Source organism: Oncorhynchus mykiss, unplaced genomic scaffold (assembly GCF_013265735.2).
Source record: "Oncorhynchus mykiss isolate Arlee unplaced genomic scaffold, USDA_OmykA_1.1 un_scaffold_121, whole genome shotgun sequence".
In the NCBI taxonomy this organism is placed as follows: Eukaryota; Metazoa; Chordata; class Actinopteri; order Salmoniformes; family Salmonidae; genus Oncorhynchus; species Oncorhynchus mykiss.
In genome coordinates this window covers 996703-1015543 of record NW_023493662.1, presented here as the reverse complement: position 1 = coordinate 1015543, position 18841 = coordinate 996703, and the positions used below count along the sequence as shown (strand labels likewise).

The 18841-nt window shown below is 40.6% G+C and overlaps 2 protein-coding genes across 2 annotated transcripts in view; both read left to right on the top strand.

Moving 5' to 3' along the window:
- Positions 1–18841, top strand: part of LOC110517699 (tripartite motif-containing protein 16) — a 129138-nt gene that overhangs the window by 701 nt on the left and 109596 nt on the right. The gene's annotated exons all lie outside the window — the stretch shown is intronic.
- Positions 1–18841, top strand: part of LOC110515486 (E3 ubiquitin/ISG15 ligase TRIM25-like) — a 174395-nt gene that overhangs the window by 150992 nt on the left and 4562 nt on the right. Inside the window, exon 8 of the mRNA XM_036972236.1 lies at positions 14477–14582. Within this exon, the coding sequence (XP_036828131.1) occupies positions 14477–14500 (24 nt within the window). The 3' untranslated portion in view covers positions 14501–14582. The remainder of the gene's footprint in view (positions 1–14476; positions 14583–18841) is intronic.

Genomic DNA, 18841 nt, shown 5'->3' with positions numbered 1-18841 from the left:
TCTATAGCTGAGCTGGTTAAACTGTAGTAGGGTCCACATAGATACTAGTCATACTGGTGTAGTCTATAGCTGAGCTGGTTAAACTGTAGTAGGGTCCACATAGATACTAGTCATGCTGGTGTAGTCTATAGCTGAGCTGGTTAAACTGTAGTAGGGTCCACATAGATACTAGTCATGCTGGTGTAGTCTATAGCTGAGCTGGTTAAACTGTAGTAGGGTCCACATAGATACTAGTCATGCTGGTGTAGTCTATAGCTGAGCTGGTTAAACTGTAGTAGGGTCCACATAGATACTAGTCATGCTGGTGTAGTCTATAGCTGAGCTGGTTAAACTGTAGTAGGGTCCACATAGATACTAGTCATGCTGGTGTAGTCTATAGCTGAGCTGGTTAAACTGTAGTAGGGTCCACATAGATACTAGTCATGCTGGTGTAGTCTATAGCTGAGCTGGTTAAACTGTAGTAGGGTCCACATAGATACTAGTCATGCTGGTGTAGTCTATAGCTGAGCTGGTTAAACTGTAGTAGGGTCCACATAGATACTAGTCATGCTGGTGTAGTCTATAGCTGAGCTGGTTAAACTGTAGTAGGGTCCACATAGATACTAGTCATGCTGGTGTAGTCTATAGCTGAGCTGGTTAAACTGTAGTAGGGTCCACATAGATACTAGTCATGCTGGTGTAGTCTATAGCTGAGCTGGTTAAACTGTAGTAGGGTCCACATAGATACTAGTCATGCTGGTGTGGTCTATAGCTGAGCTGGTTAAACTGTAGTAGGGTCCACATAGATACTAGTCATGCTGTTGTAGTCTATAGCTGAACTGGTTAAACTGTAAGCTGATTTGTTATTAATTAAAATTCAATACAATGTTTTAATCTTGTACATTTCCATGAATCATGATGTCTGGTGTTGATGTATATTGGTTGTCATTCAGAACCATTGACATGTTTTCTCAGTTGGTTCTCTGTCTCTATGTAATTCTCCTCAGTATCATTGATCAGCTTGTTGGCTCGGTCCTAATTGATGTGTTCTCTGTCACCTGGAGCTGCATGGAAAATGGTCCAGGAACTAAAGGACAATTCAGGACTAGTCAGCCCACTACAAGCTGGTATCACTTACTTTCTACTAAACTATATGGTCTGGTTTCCCAGACACAGATTAATCCTAGTCCTGGACTAAACAGTATGTTCAATGTAGATGTCCAGGAAACCGGCCCTAAATGTGTCATCTTTCATCCTCCCGTACTGCTCAGTCCAGCAACATTAAACCTGTCCAGCAGGTGGTGCTGTTGACCAAACAATAAAACCAGCAGATATCTTGACTTGCCACTCAGTATATCAGTAATGTTCAGAATAGTACTTTAATATCATTGGAGATTGATGGTCTTTTTAATCCACTATCCAGAGTCAGGAACAGATGAAGTTAGGTCTGCTACTGTTCAGTGATTAAATATGATTTATGGTGATGGGAAATAATAAAAAACACTCAACTTCATCTAGTAATAGTTTTCCTTTGTTATTTATTCCAAGGTGTGTCTTTAACTTGTAAATGTATTGTGTGGAGGTGAGCTAGTGGTGTGGCTGATAGAATAGAATGAGGAGGGAGGAGGGGAGGAAGAGGGGAGGAGTGAAGGGCTGTTCAAGAAACCAGATGAGGAAGAGGAAGATGTTCAGGGGAATTACTGTCTCTGTTCCAAATGGTTCCCTATTCCCTACGTAGTGCACTACGGTGCTTCTGACCAGGTCTAATGTAGTGTTCTACGTAGGGAATAGGGTGTAGATTTATTACAATATCATGCTTTAGTGTTTGGCACAAAAATATATTAGATCTCCACCCCCCCACTTCCTGTCTGTCATCCCCCAGTTCTGTTAAGACTTCCTCTCATTGAACTGGTTCTACATACAGTATCTGTATTGATAGTCCATACTGGTCTTTACTATGGTTCTACATACAGTATCTGTATTGATAGTCCATACTGGTCTTTACTATGGTTCTACATACAGTACCTGTATTGATAGTCCATACTGGTCTTTACTATGGTTCTACATACAGTACCTGTATTGATAGTCCATACTGGTCTTTACTATGGTTCTACATACAGTATCTGTATTGATAGTCCATACTGGTCTTTACTATGGTTCTACATACAGTACCTGTATTGATAGTCCATACTGGTCTTTACTATGGTTCTACATACAGTATCTGTATTGATAGTCCATACTGGTCTTTACTATGGTTCTACATACAGTATCTGTATTGATAGTCCATACTGGTCTTTACTATGGTTCTACATACAGTACCTGTATTGATAGTCCATACTGGTCTTTACTATGGTTCTACATACAGTATCTGTATTGATAGTCCATACTGGTCTTTACTATGGTTCTACATACAGTATCTGTATTGATAGTCCATACTGGTCTTTACTATGGTTCTACATACAGTACCTGTATTGATAGTCCATACATTTACTTATGCAACGTTTTCCAATGACTTTACTACATCACATTAATCACGCAATGATAATTAGTTTGATGGAAAACCTTTAGGCTTTATACGACATTATAAATTACATCGAGAATCCCCCTTAATTATCTCTAACTTTATTCAATAAATCCCGCAACTTCTCTCATACTGGGAAGAAAAAATAGAACATGTTCAGACCTTAAGGGCAGTTAAATTTCAAATGTTTCCCCCAGACGGAGATACTCCAATAAGCGTTCTATAGTTACATCGTTAGGGTAAAATAACCAAAGGTGGACACACTCTAATCAGTTTCTAGAGCTCAATTTCCCAGATTTTTGTAGATTATTTTAATAGTGCTTAAAAACCTAATCTTTATCAAATTATCCATTTAAGATACCAACTCAAAACCTACGTACGTCTACGAATGGGTGGTTTAAATTGTATCTAATCATTCTCCGCATTACTTTATACACACATACAATTGATCATAATTTCAAATAATTCACAGAATCCATATAAAACTTAAGAAATCTTAGGTACTCACACAGAACTTTCAGGATCACCCACACAGGATTGGTCAGATGTTCACATAGAACTGGTCAGACGTCCACACAGAACATCAGAAAAAAGGTTTGCCCACACAGAGTCAACCCTACCCCGCTCACATAGAACGGTCCGACAACTATTACCTAGTGATCCCATAACAAAATACTCACACAGAGTAACCCAGGGCATACCTGGCTAGCACATTTAAAATAATTGGAATTCACCACATCTGAGGGTCACTTAGACAAATCACACAGACGCACAGAATGAGGTCCTTCTTCCAATAGGGCTTCACCAAGTGCCGTGTTTCACCTAGAACACACAGACCCCCTGGCCCATCACCCCGACAGACCTCACCAAATCCCCACTGTGATCAATTCAATGTCAGGAGGGCTCTTGGTCACTGGCAACCGGACAGTGCAGAGTATCTTTTGAGTCCACAAAACTCCCAGATTACTCTCCTCTGACTCGGCCCTGCTTACGCCGCCAAGGTGCCTTCCTTACAAAGGAATTCACGCTCAGAGTATACGTAACAGGCATAATTAAAAAACTCGACTTCAAATCTGTGTGTGCTCACCTTTTTCTTTAAAAAAAACTCAGTTCGAGATGTGGTATCCACTCGGCTCATTTTGACTTTCAACAGTTCAGTATCTCTAATGAAAAGTTGAGAGTCCCCACATAATGGCAAATGGGATCCTTTATAGCAAAGATACACAGGATAAGACAGCATCGGCATAATTCATTGTTCAGCTTTGTCTCCTTTCTCAAACTCAGTACCATAAACCAATCCTCCATATCAACAGGCATATATCAAATCCATCCTATCTTGACAAGATCACAGAGACACACTGACTGGCACACAGACATTGTGGAGCCAAGAGATACACGCTTGATGATCCCTTGACCTCTCCCCTCTCTGCGGCCCATGCAACTTAGTCTTGACAGAGAACAGATACTGCAACCCTGCCACAGTATTATACAAAAATAACATTCTGATGAGAAGTAACTTACAAACATATGATGAATATAAAACATCTATGTTACCCACCAATTCTGATTGTTCCCCAACAGGTTCCATATGTGAGCGTGCCTCTCTAAAATACCTTTGCACTAAAACAAATAGTTCTAACAATTGTTTTATGTGTATATATTTGCAGACCTTTTGCAATTTGGTCGTTTATGGCCGCTCTCTCCCCCACTCTCCCCCAAAATTATAATCCCAGGAGGCTTCTAAAAGTGAGACACAACACGCCTAACTAGCATTCACTATGCTACTTCGATTCAGAAACTCAATAAGTGAACTATAACCAAAACCTAATGATAATCCCCCTTTGACTCAAATCATTAATCATAAGTTTTAAACATCGTCTACGTGTGTCAAATCGGAGGGTCTGCTGTCCGGACCTCTGGCAGTCTCTATGGGGTTGCCACAGGGTTCAATTCTTGGACCGACTCTCTTCTCTGTATACATCAATGATGTCGCTCTTGCTGCTGGTGAGTCTCTGATCCACCTCTACGCAGACGACACCATTCTGTATACTTCTGGCCCTTCTTTGGACACTGTGTTAACAACCCTCCAGGCAAGCTTCAATGCCATACAACTCTCCTTCCGTGGCCTCCAATTGCTCTTAAATACAAGTAAAACTAAATGCATGCTCTTCAACCAATTGCTACCTGTACCTACCCGCCTGTCCAACATTACTACTCTGGACGGCTCTGACTTAGAATACGTGGACAACTACAAATACTTAGGTGTCTGGTTAGACTGTAAACTCTCCTTCCAGACCCATATCAAACATCTCCAATCCAAAGTTAAATCTAGAATTGGCTTCCTATTTCGCAACAAAGCATCCTTCACTCATGATGCCAAACATACCCTTGTAAAACTGACCATCCTACCAATCCTCGACTTTGGCGATGTCATTTACAAAATAGCCTCCAATACCCTACTCAATAAATTGGATGCAGTCTATCACAGTGCAATCCGTTTTGTCACCAAAGCTCCATATACTACCCACCATTGCGACCTGTACGCTCTCGTTGGCTGGCCCTCGCTTCATACTCGTCGCCAAACCCACTGGCTCCATGTCATCTACAAGACCCTGCTAGGTAAAGTCCCCCCTTATCTCAGCTCGCTGGTCACCATAGCATCTCCCACCTGTAGCACACGCTCCAGCAGGTATATCTCTCTAGTCACCCCCAAAACCAATTCTTTCTTTGGCCGCCTCTCCTTCCAGTTCTCTGCTGCCAATGACTGGAACGAACTACAAAAATCTCTGAAACTGGAAACACTTATCTCCCTCACTAGCTTTAAGCACCAACTGCCAGAGCAGCTCACAGATTACTGCACCTGTACATAGCCCACCTATAATTTAGCCCAAACAACTACCTCTTTCCCAACTGTATTTAATTTATTTATTTATTTTGCTCCTTTGCACCCCATTATTTTTATTTCTACTTTGCACATTCTTCCATTGCAAATCTACCATTCCAGTGTTTTACTTGCTATATTGTATTTACTTTGCCACCATGGCCTTTTTTTGCCTTTACCTCCCTTATCTCACCTCATTTGCTCACATCGTATATAGACTTGTTTATACTGTATTATTGACTGTATGTTTGTTTTACTCCATGTGTAACTCTGTGTCGTTGTATGTGTCGAACTGCTTTGCTTTATCTTGGCCAGGTCGCAATTGTAAATGAGAACTTGTTCTCAACTTGCCTACCTGGTTAAATAAAGGTGGAAAAAAAATAAAATAATAATAATTAACTTTAACTTTAGAAAAAAACAAAACAATAAAGACACCAACGACCGAACAGCTTCGTTGTGACAACTACCTGCACACAAACACAGACCAAGATCCCACACAGAAGGAGGGAAAGGGCTGCCTAAGTATGGTTCCCAATCAGAGACAACGATAGACAGCTGTCCCTGATTGAGAACCATACCTGGCCAAAACATAGAAACACAAATCATAGAAATAAAGAACATAGGATGCTCACCCCAAATCCCCCCCTGACCAAACCAAATAGAGACATAAAAAGGCTCTCTAAGGTCAGGGTGTGACATGCAGTGAGGATTCACCATCTCCATCAAATGTTTTCATCATTTATCTGCAGACAACCATCAAAAAGCCTCGGCCTACCAGAAGCCTATGCAAATTAGGAAGCCAAATCATTGGCTCTCTGGTCGATGCAATTCGAGAGGGTACACTCATGAGATAAGTCACTCACTTCAGCATCAATGTCTGGCAAGCCCCGACATCCTAGGAAAGGAAACATAGGACATCCTTTGGTTAACTTGTCCTGATGTGATACCATGGACATATAACCAGGTTGCCTTAATGATGAAAGGCAAAGAGAGATACACACACACAACAACCACTTAAACCCTCTATGAGACCCCTCTTTCTAAGTCTCCAACATCTCTTCTTCCAGCCACAACGGGTAACTGGGGGGTTTTACACATAACCCTGAGCATGATGTGATGTTAAATGTTTAATTAACTCAGGAACCACACCTATGTGGAAGCACCTGTTTTCAATATGAACTCAGCAAAAAAAGAAATGTCCTCTCACTGTCAACTGCGTTTATTTTCAGCAAACTTAACATGTGTAAATATTTGTATGAACAAGATTCAACAACTGAGACATAAACTGAACAAGTTCCACAGATATGTGACAAACAGAAATGTAATAATGTGTCCCTGAACAAAGGGGGGGTCAAAATCAAAAGTAACAGTCAGTATCTGGTGTGGCCACCAGCTGCATTAAGTATTGCAGTGCATCTCCTCCTCATGGACTGCACCAGATTTTCCAGTTGTTGCTGTGACATGTTACCCCACTCTTCCACCAAGGTACATGCAAGTTCCCAGACATTTCCGAGGGGAATGGTTCTAGCCCTCACCCTCCGATCCAACAGGTCCCAGACGTGCTCAATGTTAGTGTCTTAAAGACCGTTGCACAGGTGCATGCTCATTAATTGTTTATGGTTCATTGAACGAACATGGGAAACAGTGTTTAAACCCTTTACAATGAAGATCTGTGAAGTTATTTGGATTTTTACAAATGATCTTTGAAAGACAGGGTCCTGAAAAAGGGAAGTTTCTTTTTTTGCTGAGTTTACTTTGAATCGCGTGTTTATTTTATTTAGTCAGGTTCCTGTCTGCATTTGTAATCTGTTACCTTTGTCTTGTTCAAATCATGTGTTTTATTGAAAATGTTCCATTCCCTTTGTTATAAACAGGAACAATCGTGGCTTTGACTCCACACAACACAACATCCACAGATGTTTCAATCGTGGCTTTGACTACACACAACACAACATCCACAGATGTTTCAATCGTGGCTTTGACTCCACACAACACAACATCCACAGATGTTTCAATCGTGGCTTTGACTCCACACAACACAACATCCACAGATGTTTCAATCGTGGCTTTGACTCCACACAACACAACATCCACAGATGTTTCAATCGTGGCTTTGACTCCACACAACACAACATCCACAGATGTTTCAATCGTGGCTTTGACTCCACACAACACAACATCCACAGATGTTTCAATCGTGGCTTTGACTCCACACAACACAACATCCACAGATGTTTCAATCGTGGCTTTGACTCCACACAACACAACATCCACAGATGTTTCAATCGTGGCTTTGACTACACACAACACAACATCCACAGATGTTTCAATCGTGACTTTGACTCCACACAACACAACATCCACAGATGTTTCAATCGTGGCTTTGACTCCACACAACACAACATCCACAGATGTTTCAATCGTGGCTTTGACTCCACACAACACAACATCCACAGATGTTTCAAATATGTCTGACAACACATATCTTGTGTTTCAGATGTTTTATAAACCTCTGTTTCTGGTGATAAATTGTTACGTTTTATAAACAGTTCATACTTTATTAAAACATTTCATTTTGAGCTTGAACTTGATTGTGTATTTATTCTTCACCTTAAACTGATGAATAGTTAGCCTGGTACCTTAAACTGAAGAATAGTTAGCCTGGTACCTTAAACTGATGAATAGTTAGCCTGGTACCTTAAACTGATGAATAGTTAGCCTGGTACCTTAAACTGATGAATAGTTAGCCTGGTACCTTAAACTGATGAATAGTTAGCCTGGTACCTTAAACTGATGAATAGTTAATCTAGTCCCTTAAACTGATGAATAGTTAGCCTGGTACCTTCAACTGATGAATAGTTAGCCTGGTCCCTGTTGAAGGAATTCTAAATTCCTCTGTTTTATTTCCCAATCAGAATTAAACACTCTGTCAATGCATTTAAGGGTTTGTAAGACCCTATATATTTTATAAGAATGGACAGAGCCCCGGTCTTAAAAGTCAGGTAACAGCGTTTAATTCAAGAGAGTACTGGTATATACACATTTTTCCACAGGTTATAAACTGAAAATGACGTCAGCGTTTTCTAAATGTTCTCTTCATGACACCGGTAGAGAGGCCCTATAGTTTTTGAGCCTTCCCTCCTCTCCTAAAGCCAAGGTCAGTCAGTGTAGATAGCATTCTAGACAGTCTAGAGATAGTCCGTCCCTGCCATCTGGAGATAGTTCATTCATTTGTACCAAGGCACTGTTCTAAACTCCTGACTATATTATATACAATTGGGAATGGGAGCAAGAGAGAAAATTCATACATGTACAGTACATAATAGCATTTGGACAAGTCAGTCCTGATTGAAATGTATACATAATTAGTCATCATTGATAAACGGTAGTGTAGTAAACAGAGTGTACAGAGTGTACGGTAGTGTAGTAAACAGAGTGAGTACGGTAGTGTAGTAAACAGAGTGAGTACGGTAGTGTAGTAAACAGAGTGAGTACGGTAGTGTAGTAAACAGAGTGAGTACGGTAGTGTAGTAAACAGGGAGTACGGTAGTGTAGTAAACAGAGTGAGTACGGTAGTGTAGTAAACAGGGTGAGTACGGTAGTGTATTAGACAGAGTGAGTACAGTAGTGTATTAAACAGAGTGAGTACGGTAGTGTAGTAAACAGAGTGAGTACGGTAGTGTAGTAAACAGAGTGAGTACGGTAGTGTATTATTAGACAGAGTGAGTACAGTAGTGTAGTAAACAGAGTGAGTACAGTAGTGTAGTAAACAGAGTGAGTACGGTAGTGTATTATTAGACAGAGTGAGTACGGTAGTGTATTATTAGACAGAGTGAGTACAGTAGTGTAGTAAACAGAGTGAGTACGGTAGTGTATTATTAGACAGAGTGAGTACAGTAGTGTAGTAAACAGAGTGAGTACAGTAGTGTAGTAAACAGAGTGAGTACAGTAGTGTAGTAAACAGGGAGTACGGTAGTGTAGTAAACAGAGTGAGTACAGTAGTGTATTATTAGACAGAGTGAGTACAGTAGTGTATTAAACAGAGTGAGTACAGTAGTGTAGTAAACAGGGAGTACGGTAGTGTAGTAAACAGAGTGAGTACGGTAGTGTAGTAAACAGAGTGAGTACAGTAGTGTAGTAAACAGAGTGAGTACAGTAGTGTAGTAAACAGGGAGTACGGTAGTGTAGTAAACAGAGTGAGTACAGTAGTGTATTATTAGACAGAGTGAGTACAGTAGTGTATTAAACAGAGTGAGTACAGTAGTGTAGTAAACAGGGAGTACGGTAGTGTAGTAAACAGAGTGAGTATGGTAGTGTAGTAAACAGAGTGAGTACGGTAGTGTAGTAAACAGAGTGAGTACGGTAGTGTAGTAAACAGAGTGAGTACGGTAGTGTATTATTAGACAGAGTGAGTACAGTAGTGTAGTAAACAGTGTGAGTACAGTAGTGTAGTAAACAGGGAGTACGGTAGTGAAGTAAACAGAGTGAGTACGGTAGTGTATTAAACAGAGTGAGTACAGTAGTGTATTAAACAGAGTGAGTACGGTAGTGTATTAAGCAGAGTGAGTACGGTAGTGTATTAAACAGAGTGAGTACAGTAGTGTATTAAACAGAGTGAGTACGGTAGTGTATTGAGCAGAGTGAGTACGGTAGTGTATTAAACAGAGTGAGTACAGTAGTGTATTATTAGACAGAGTGAGTACGGTAGTGTAGTAAACAGAGTGAGTACAGTAGTGTATTAAACAGAGTGAGTACGGTAGTGTATTAAGCAGAGTGAGTACGGTAGTGTAGTAAACAGAGTGAGTACGGTAGTGTATTAAGCAGAGTGAGTACGGTAGTGTATTAAACAGAGTGAGTACGGTAGTGTATTAAGCAGAGTGAGTACGGTAGTGTATTAAACAGAGTGAGTACAGTAGTGTATTATTAGACAGAGTGAGTACGGTAGTGTAGTAAACAGAGTGAGTACGGTAGTGTATTAAACAGAGTGAGTACAGTAGTGTAGTAAACAGAGTGAGTACGGTAGTGTAGTAAACAGAGTGAGTACAGTAGTGTATTAAACAGAGTGAGTACGGTAGTGTATTAAGCAGAGTGAGTACGGTAGTGTATTAAACAGAGTGAGTACAGTAGTGTATTATTAGACAGAGTGAGTACGGTAGTGTAGTAAACAGGGAGTACGGTAGTGTAGTAAACAGAGTGAGTACGGTAGTGTAGTAAACAGAGTGAGTACGGTAGTGTAGTTAACTGGATATCTAGCTAGCTAGTAGCTACCACAGCCAGTTCAGGTCTAGCATCCAGCCTTAGCCTCTAGCTATCTGTCAGATAGGTTAGCAGGTAGCCTAGAGCATTGGGACAGTAAACGAAAGGTCTCTGGATCTAATCCCCGAACAAATGATGTGAAAAGTCTGTCAATGTACCCTTGAACAAGACACTTAACCCGAGGTCTGGATAAGAGTGTCTGCTGATGATGTAAATAGTGCTGTGACAATAGCAGCATCATATTGCTATCTAACAGCTGTTGTGTGTTTGGAAATGTTTTGTAGCCTTTGATTTCAACAGAAGTAAATGAACTTGGCTGGCTTTCCACAGTTGGTGTACTGTTGGAGCCAGAGCTAGCCAAAAAAGTTGGCTAAAGCTGCTATTTTTGCCTCAATCACACTAGATCTGAATCGGGCCTGGAGCCACGAGGGGGCTAAAGGGGGATTAGCCCACTCATTTCAAACTTCATTTTATGTTTTATTTCCCCGTATAAAAATATCAAAAAAGTGTCAATGAGTAACAGGTTGGCGCCAAAAAGTTATCTTATTCCCTCCTGATTCCGTGAATCTTCCAACCGGGTTTTCAAAGAATGTTGGAAGGTTTTTGCAACTACCCAGGAGAGAACTCACCCACTGTCTATATAATAGACCGAGCTCCCTAAGTAACAATGAGATGACAACTGGGACCTTCCTGTTCTATTCCATCTTATGTATCAATATTTTAAAATGTGTTTTTTACATTGGATATAAGTAGAGACTCAGAGATAGAAAATGGATTATCAACACTACAGTTGAGGAACAATGGGAAAGTCATTCTGCTGTGAAAGTTGATAAACTTGTAACCTCACTTTTGAGGTAATGGGCCTTGAATGTTTTGGAACACCAACTGGAGAGCTCTTCTTTGTCTACCCCCATTCAGTATCGACCCCACCCATCTGTTTAAGGATTCACATGTGAGGCCATGTGCTAAACAGAGTGAGTACAGTAGTGTGCTAAACAGAGTAAGTACAGTAGTGTAGTAAACAGAGTCAGTACAGTAGTGTAGTAAACAGAGTGAGTACTGTAGTGTAGTAAACAGAGTGAGTACGGTAGTGTAGTAAACAGGGTGAGTACTGTAGTGTAGTAAACAGAGTCAGTACAGTAGTGTGCTAAACAGAGTAAGTACAGTAGTGTAGTAAACAGAGTGAGTACTGTAGTGTAGTAAACAGAGTGAGTACGGTAGTGTAGTAAACAGAGTGAGTACAGTAGTGGAGTAAACAGAGTGAGTACTGTATTGTAGTAAACAGGGTGAGTACAGTAGTGTAGTAAACAGAGTGAGTACGGCAGTGTAGTAAACAGAGTGAATTACAGTAGTGTATTATTAAACAGAGTGAGTACAGTAGTGTAGTAAACAGAGTGAGTACTGTACTGTGCTAAACAGAGTGAGTACTGTAGTGTAGTAAACAGAGTGAGTACAGAAGTGTAGTAAACAGGGTAAGTACTGTAGTGTACTAAACAGAGTGAGTACGGTAGTGTAGTAAACAGAGTGAGTACGGTAGTGTAGTAAACAGATTATGGTAGTGTATTAAACAGAGTGAGTACGGGAGTGTAGTAAACAGAGTGAGTACAGTAGTGTATTAAACAGAGTGAGTACAGTAGTGTAGTAAACAGAGTGAGTACGGTAGTGTATTAATAAACAGAGTGAGTACGGGAGTGTATTATTAAACAGAGTGAGTACAGTAGTGTATTAAACAGAGTGAGTACGGTAGTGTATTAAACAGAGTGAGTAATGTGGTGTAGTAAACAGAGTGAGTACAGTAGTGTAGTAAACAGAGAGTACTGCAGTGTAGTAAACAGAGTGAGTACAGTAGTGTAGTAAACAGAGTGAGTACTGTAGTGTAGTAAACAGAGTGAGTACAGTAGTGTAGTAAACAGTGTGAGTACAGTAGTGTAGTAAACAGTGTGTACAGTAGTGTAGTAAACACAGTGAGTACGGTAGTGTAGTAAACAGAGTGAGTACAGTAGTGTAGTAAACAGGGTGAGTACAGTAGTGTAGTAAACATGGTGAGTACAGTAGTGTAGTAAACAGTGTGAGTACAGTAGTGTAGTAAACAGTGTGTACAGTAGTGTAGTAAACAGACTGAGTACAGTAGTGTAGTAAACAGGCTGAGTACAGTAGTGTAGTAAACAGTTTAGAGTAGTGTAGTAAACAGTGAGTACAGTGAGTACAGTAGTGTAGTAAACAGTGAGTACAGTAGTGTACTAAACAGAGTGAGTACTTTAGTGTACTAAACAGAGTACAGTAGTGTACTAAACAGGGTGAGTACTGTAGTGTAGTAAACAGTGAGTACTGTAGTGCAGTAAACAGTGAGTACAGTAGTGTACTAAACAGAGTGAGTACTTTAGTGTACTAAACAGAGTGAGTACAGTGGTGTAGTAAACAGAGTGAGTACAGTAGTGTAGTAAACAGAGTGAGTACAGCAGTTTGGTAAACAGAGTGAGTACAGTAGTGTAGTAAACAGGGTGAGTACAGTAGTGTAGTAAATAGTGTGAGTACGGTAGTGTAGTAAACAGTGAGTACAGTAGTGTAGTAAACAGTGTGAGTACAGTAGTGTAGTAAACAATAAAAGATGACAAGACTACATTTATCGACATGTCTGTAGACAGTGACATCATGAACATGAACTTGTAGTCTGACATCAATCTTGTAGTTGTCGTTTTGAAAAAGTATAAAACACAAAAACGACAGACAGCATGACATCAGCAGCCGGGTGGTCCAAATTAGCATAACTGGTGTATATTTCCACTCTGTGAGGTTGGAATAATACTGAGAAATTGTGAAAATGTTGATACCCTCTTATTAAGGACATTTCCAAATCTAACTGCGGGTAGCTCAGGACCTGAAGTAGGGCTACGCATTTCCTTGATACCATTTAAAATGACGTTTTCAGGTTTGTGGAAATGTGAAATGAATGTAGGAGAATATAACACAGTAGATCTGGTAAAAGATAATACAAACAAAACATATGTTTTTTCTTCCTATCTTTGAAATACAAGAGATGGGCCAGAATGTAATATTTCAGGTTTGAGACAATTTAGACTTTGGCCATTTAATGGCAGCAGTGTATTTGCAAAGTTTAAGACTGATCCAATGAACCATTGTTCTGCTTGTGTTTATCATCATGAACCTCCTCTGTTGTCTGTCTAGAAACGGTGCTGTTACAGATACTGCTTGTGTTTATCATCATGAACCTCCTCTGTTGTCTGTCTAGAAACGGTGCTGTTACAGAAACTGCTTGTGTTTGTCATCATGAACCTCCTCTGTTGTCTGTCTAGAAACGGTGCTGTTACAGAAACTGCTTGTGTTTGTCATCATGAACCTCCTCTGTTGTCTGTCTAGAAACGGTGCTGTTACAGAAACTGCTTGTGTTTGTCATCATGAACCTCCTCTGTTGTCTGTCTAGAAACGGTGCTGTTACAGCTACTGCTTGTGTTTATCATCATGAACCTACTCTGTTGTCTGTCTAGAAACGGTGCTGTTACAGAAACTGCTTGTGTTTATCATCATGTGATGGTAGATTAGAACCTTTTCTTGATGTTTAATGTGAAAACAAGGTTCATTTTATTCTAATTGTGAAGATGAATCAAAACATTTAGGCATTAAAGTCAATACATTGAAGCAAGGTGTTAGGTTGTAAACAGATGACCTCAAACAAATGCAGAGAAAAGCTCAAACAGAGTTCATTCACCCCACTGAATGCTGCATTTATATGCCATAGCTTGCACATAACCAAACAATGATTGATACGTCAAGACAAAGGTAGGGGTGTGACTTCTCAGAAATGTCCTTCTGTTTCCCAGAACTGCCTGTTGGTCTGTTGTTGAGCGGCTGGTATCACCCCTCCCCCATTATCTCCCATGTTGCTCCACCTCCTTGTGGGAGGAGCCAGGCGAGGCCACAGATCAGGTAAGTACAGATTCTTCTCCAGTGATGTCAACGTGATATTACCTCTGTTACACTGAACACATATCCTACATCTAGAGGAAGTTGATTTACAAACAGCAGAATGCTCTGGTCTAAAGTAGTGCACTATATAGGGAATAGGGCTCTGATCTATAGTAGTCCACTATATAGGGAATAGGGCTCTGGTCTAAAATAGTGCACTATATAGGGAATAGGGCTCTGGTCTATAGTAGTGCACTATATAGGGAATAGGGCTCTGGTCTAAAAGTAGTGCACTATATTTGGAATAGGGCTCTGGTTTAAAGTAGTGCACTATATAGGGAATAGGGCCTTGGTCTAAAAGTAGTGCACTATATAGGGAATAGGGCTCTGGTCTAAAGTAGTGCACTATATAGGGAATAGGGCTCTGGTCTAAAGTAGTGTACTATATAGGGAATAGGGCTCTGGTCTAAAGTAGTGCACTATATAGGGAATAGGGCCCTGGTCTAAAAGTAGTGCACTATATAGGGAATAGGGCTCTGGTCTAAAGTAGTGCACTACATAGGGAATAGGGCTCTGGTCTAAAGTAGTGCACTACATAGGGAATAGGGCTCCATTTAGGACAATAAGGCTTTTGTGTTCCAACCACAGGAGTGAACATCCTAGTGTGGAACAGAGGGGAGACATTGGCTGGTAAGCAGCAGAGAGGAGAGCTACAACAGGAAGCAGGAGTCCAGGTTGGCAGAGGTCGAGACCAGCGGAGGAGAAGAGGGGAGACTCGGAGGGGGGGAGGGGCGGGGGGGAGAAGAGGGGAGACTCGGAGGGGGGGAGGGGCGGGGGGGAGAGGATGAGGACGACATTGGGAAGCTGAAGAAGAAGCTGTCTTCGTCCTCGGGGACCAGAACCAGAACATCCAGGGACACAGAAGGGTCCAAATAAATAATCAGGGAGAAAGAGATAGGTTTATTGTGTGTTTCCTTTATTTTGGTAGTTACCCGACAATGTCATAGACAAGTAACTACCAAAATAAAGGAAACACCAACATACAGTGTTTTAATAGGGTGTTGGACCACCACCAACCAACCAGAACAGATTCAATGCTCCTTGGTATAGATTCTACAAGTGTCTGGAACTCTATTGGAGGGACGCGACACCATTCTTCCACCAGAAATTACATCATTTGGTGTTTTGTTGATGGTGGTGGAAAAACACTGTCTCAGGCGGCGCTCCAGAATCTCCCAAGAGTGTTCAATTGGGTTGACTGATACACATCCTCTATGTTCCTTTGAGAGCCCTCTTTCAGTCACTGAGATCTGGTGACTGATACACATCCTCTATGTTCCTTTGAGAGCCCTCTTTCAGTCACTGAGATCTGGTGACTGAGACACATCCTCTATGTTCCTTTGAGAGCCCTCTTTCAGTCACTGAGATCTGGTGACTGATACACATCCTCTATGTTCCTTTGAGAGCCCTCTTTCAGTCACTGAGATCTGGTGACTGATACACATCCTCTATGTTCCTTTGAGAGCCCTCTTTCAGTCACTGAGATCTGGTGACTGATACACATCCTCTATGTTCCTCTGAGAGCCCTCTTTCAGTCACTGAGATCTGGTGACTGATACACATCCTCTATGTTCCTTTGAGAGCCCTCTTTCAGTCACTGAGATCTGGTGACTGAGACACATCCTCTATGTTCCTTTGAAAGCCCTCTTTCAGTCACTGAGATCTCTTCTTCTAGCCATAATGGGCAACTCGGCATATTTTTTTTTTACCTGACCCTAAGCATGATGGGATGTTAATTTCTTAATTACCTCAGGAACCACACCTGTGTGGAAGCACCTACTTTCAATTTACTGTGTATCATTTACTCAAGTGTTTATTTTATTTAGTCATTTTCCTGTCTGCATTTGTAATCTGTTACCTTTGTCTTGTTCAAATCATGTGTTTTATTGAAAATGTTCCATTCCCTTTGTTATAAACAGGAACAATCGTGACTTTGACTCCACACAACACAACATCCACAGATGTTTCAATCGTGACTTTGACTCCACACAACACAACATCCACAGATGTTTAAATCGTGGCTTTGACTCCACACAACACAACATCCACAGATGTTTAAATCGTGGCTTTGACTCCACACAACACAACATCCACAGATGTTTAAATCGTGGCTTTGACTCCACACAACACAACATCCACAGATGTTTCAATCGTGACTTTGACTCCACACAACACAACATCCACAGATGTTTCAATCGTGGCTTTGACTCCACACAACACAACATCCACAGATGTTTCAATCGTGGCTTTGACTCCACACAACACAACATCCACAGATGTTTCAAATATGTCTGACAACACATATCTTGTGTTTCAGATGTTTTATAAACCTCTGTTTCTGGTGATAAATTGTTACGTTTTATAAACAGTTCATACTTTATTAAAACATTTCATTTTGAGCTTGAACTTGATTGTGTATTTATTCTTCACCTTAAACTGATGAATAGTTAGCCTGGTACCTTAAACTGAAGAATAGTTAACCTGGTACCTTAAACTGATGAATAGTTAGCCTGGTCCCTTAAACTGATGAATAGTTAGCCTGGTACCTTAAACTGATGAATAGTTAGCCTGGTACCTTAAACTGATGAATAGTTAGCCTGGTACCTTAAACTGATGAATAGTTAGCCTGGTACCTTAAACTGATGAATAGTTAGCCTGGTACCTTAAACTGATGAATAGTTAGCCTGGTACCTTAAACTGATGAATAGTTAGCCTGGTCCCTTAAACTGATGAATAGTTAGCCTGGTACCTTAAACTGATGAATAGTTAATCTAGTCCCTTAAACTGATGAATAGTTAGCCTGGTACCTTCAACTGATGAATAGTTAGCCTGGTCCCTGTTGAAGGAATTCTAAATTCCTCTGTTTTATTTCCCAATCAGAATTAAACACTCTGTCAATGCATTTAAGGGTTTGTAAGACCCTATATATTTTATAAGAATGGACAGAGCCCCGGTCTTAAAAGTCAGGTAACAGCGTTTAATTCAAGAGAGTACTGGTATATACACATTTTTCCACAGGTTATAAACTGAAAATGACGTCAGCGTTTTCTAAATGTTCTCTTCATGACACCGGTAGAGAGGCCCTATAGTTTTTGAGCCTTCCCTCCTCTCCTAAAGCCAAGGTCAGTCAGTGTAGATTAGCATTCTAGACAGTCTGGAGATAGTCCGTCCCTGCCATCTGGAGATAGTTCATTCATTTGTACCAAGGCACTGTTCTAAACTCCTGACTATATTATATACAATTGGGAATGGGAGCAAGAGAGAAAATTCATACATGTACAGTACATAATAGCATTTGGACAAGTCAGTCCTGATTGAAATGTATACATAATTAGTCATCATTGATAAACGGTAGTGTAGTAAACAGAGTGTACAGAGTGTACGGTAGTGTAGTAAACAGAGTGAGTACGGTAGTGTAGTAAACAGAGTGAGTACGGTAGTGTAGTAAACAGAGTGAGTACGGTAGTGTATTAGACAGAGTGAGTACGGTAGTGTAGTAAACAGGGTGAGTACGGTAGTGTATTAAACAGTGAGTACGGTAGTGTAGTAAACAGAGTGAGTACGGTAGTGTAGTAAACAGAGTGAGTACGGTAGTGTATTATTAGACAGAGTGAGTACAGTAGTGTAGTAAACAGAGTGAGTACAGTAGTGTAGTAAACAGAGTGAGTACGGTAGTGTATTATTAGACAGAGTGAGTACGGTAGTGTATTATTAGACAGAGTGAGTACAGTAGTGTAGTAAACAGAGTGAGTACGGTAGTGTATTATTAGACAGAGTGAGTACAGTAGTGTAGTAAACAGAGTGAGTACAGTAGTGTAGTAAACAGAGTGAGTACGGTAGTGTATTATTAGACAGAGTGAGTACAGTAGTGTAGTAAACAGAGTGAGTACGGTAGTGTATTAAACAGGGAGTACGGTAGTGTAGTAAACAGAGAGTACGGTAGTGTAGTAAACAGAGTGAGTACAGTAGTGTATTATTAGACAGAGTGAGTACAGTAGTGTATTAAACAGAGTGAGTACAGTAGTGTAGTAAACAGGGAGTACGGTAGTGTAGTAAACAGAGTGAGTATGGTAGTGTAGTAAACAGAGTGAGTACGGTAGTGTAGTAAACAGAGTGAGTACGGTAGTGTAGTAAACAGAGTGAGTACGGTAGTGTATTATTAGACAGTGAGTACAGTAGTGTATTAAACAGAGTAAGTACAGTAGTGTAGTAAACAGGGA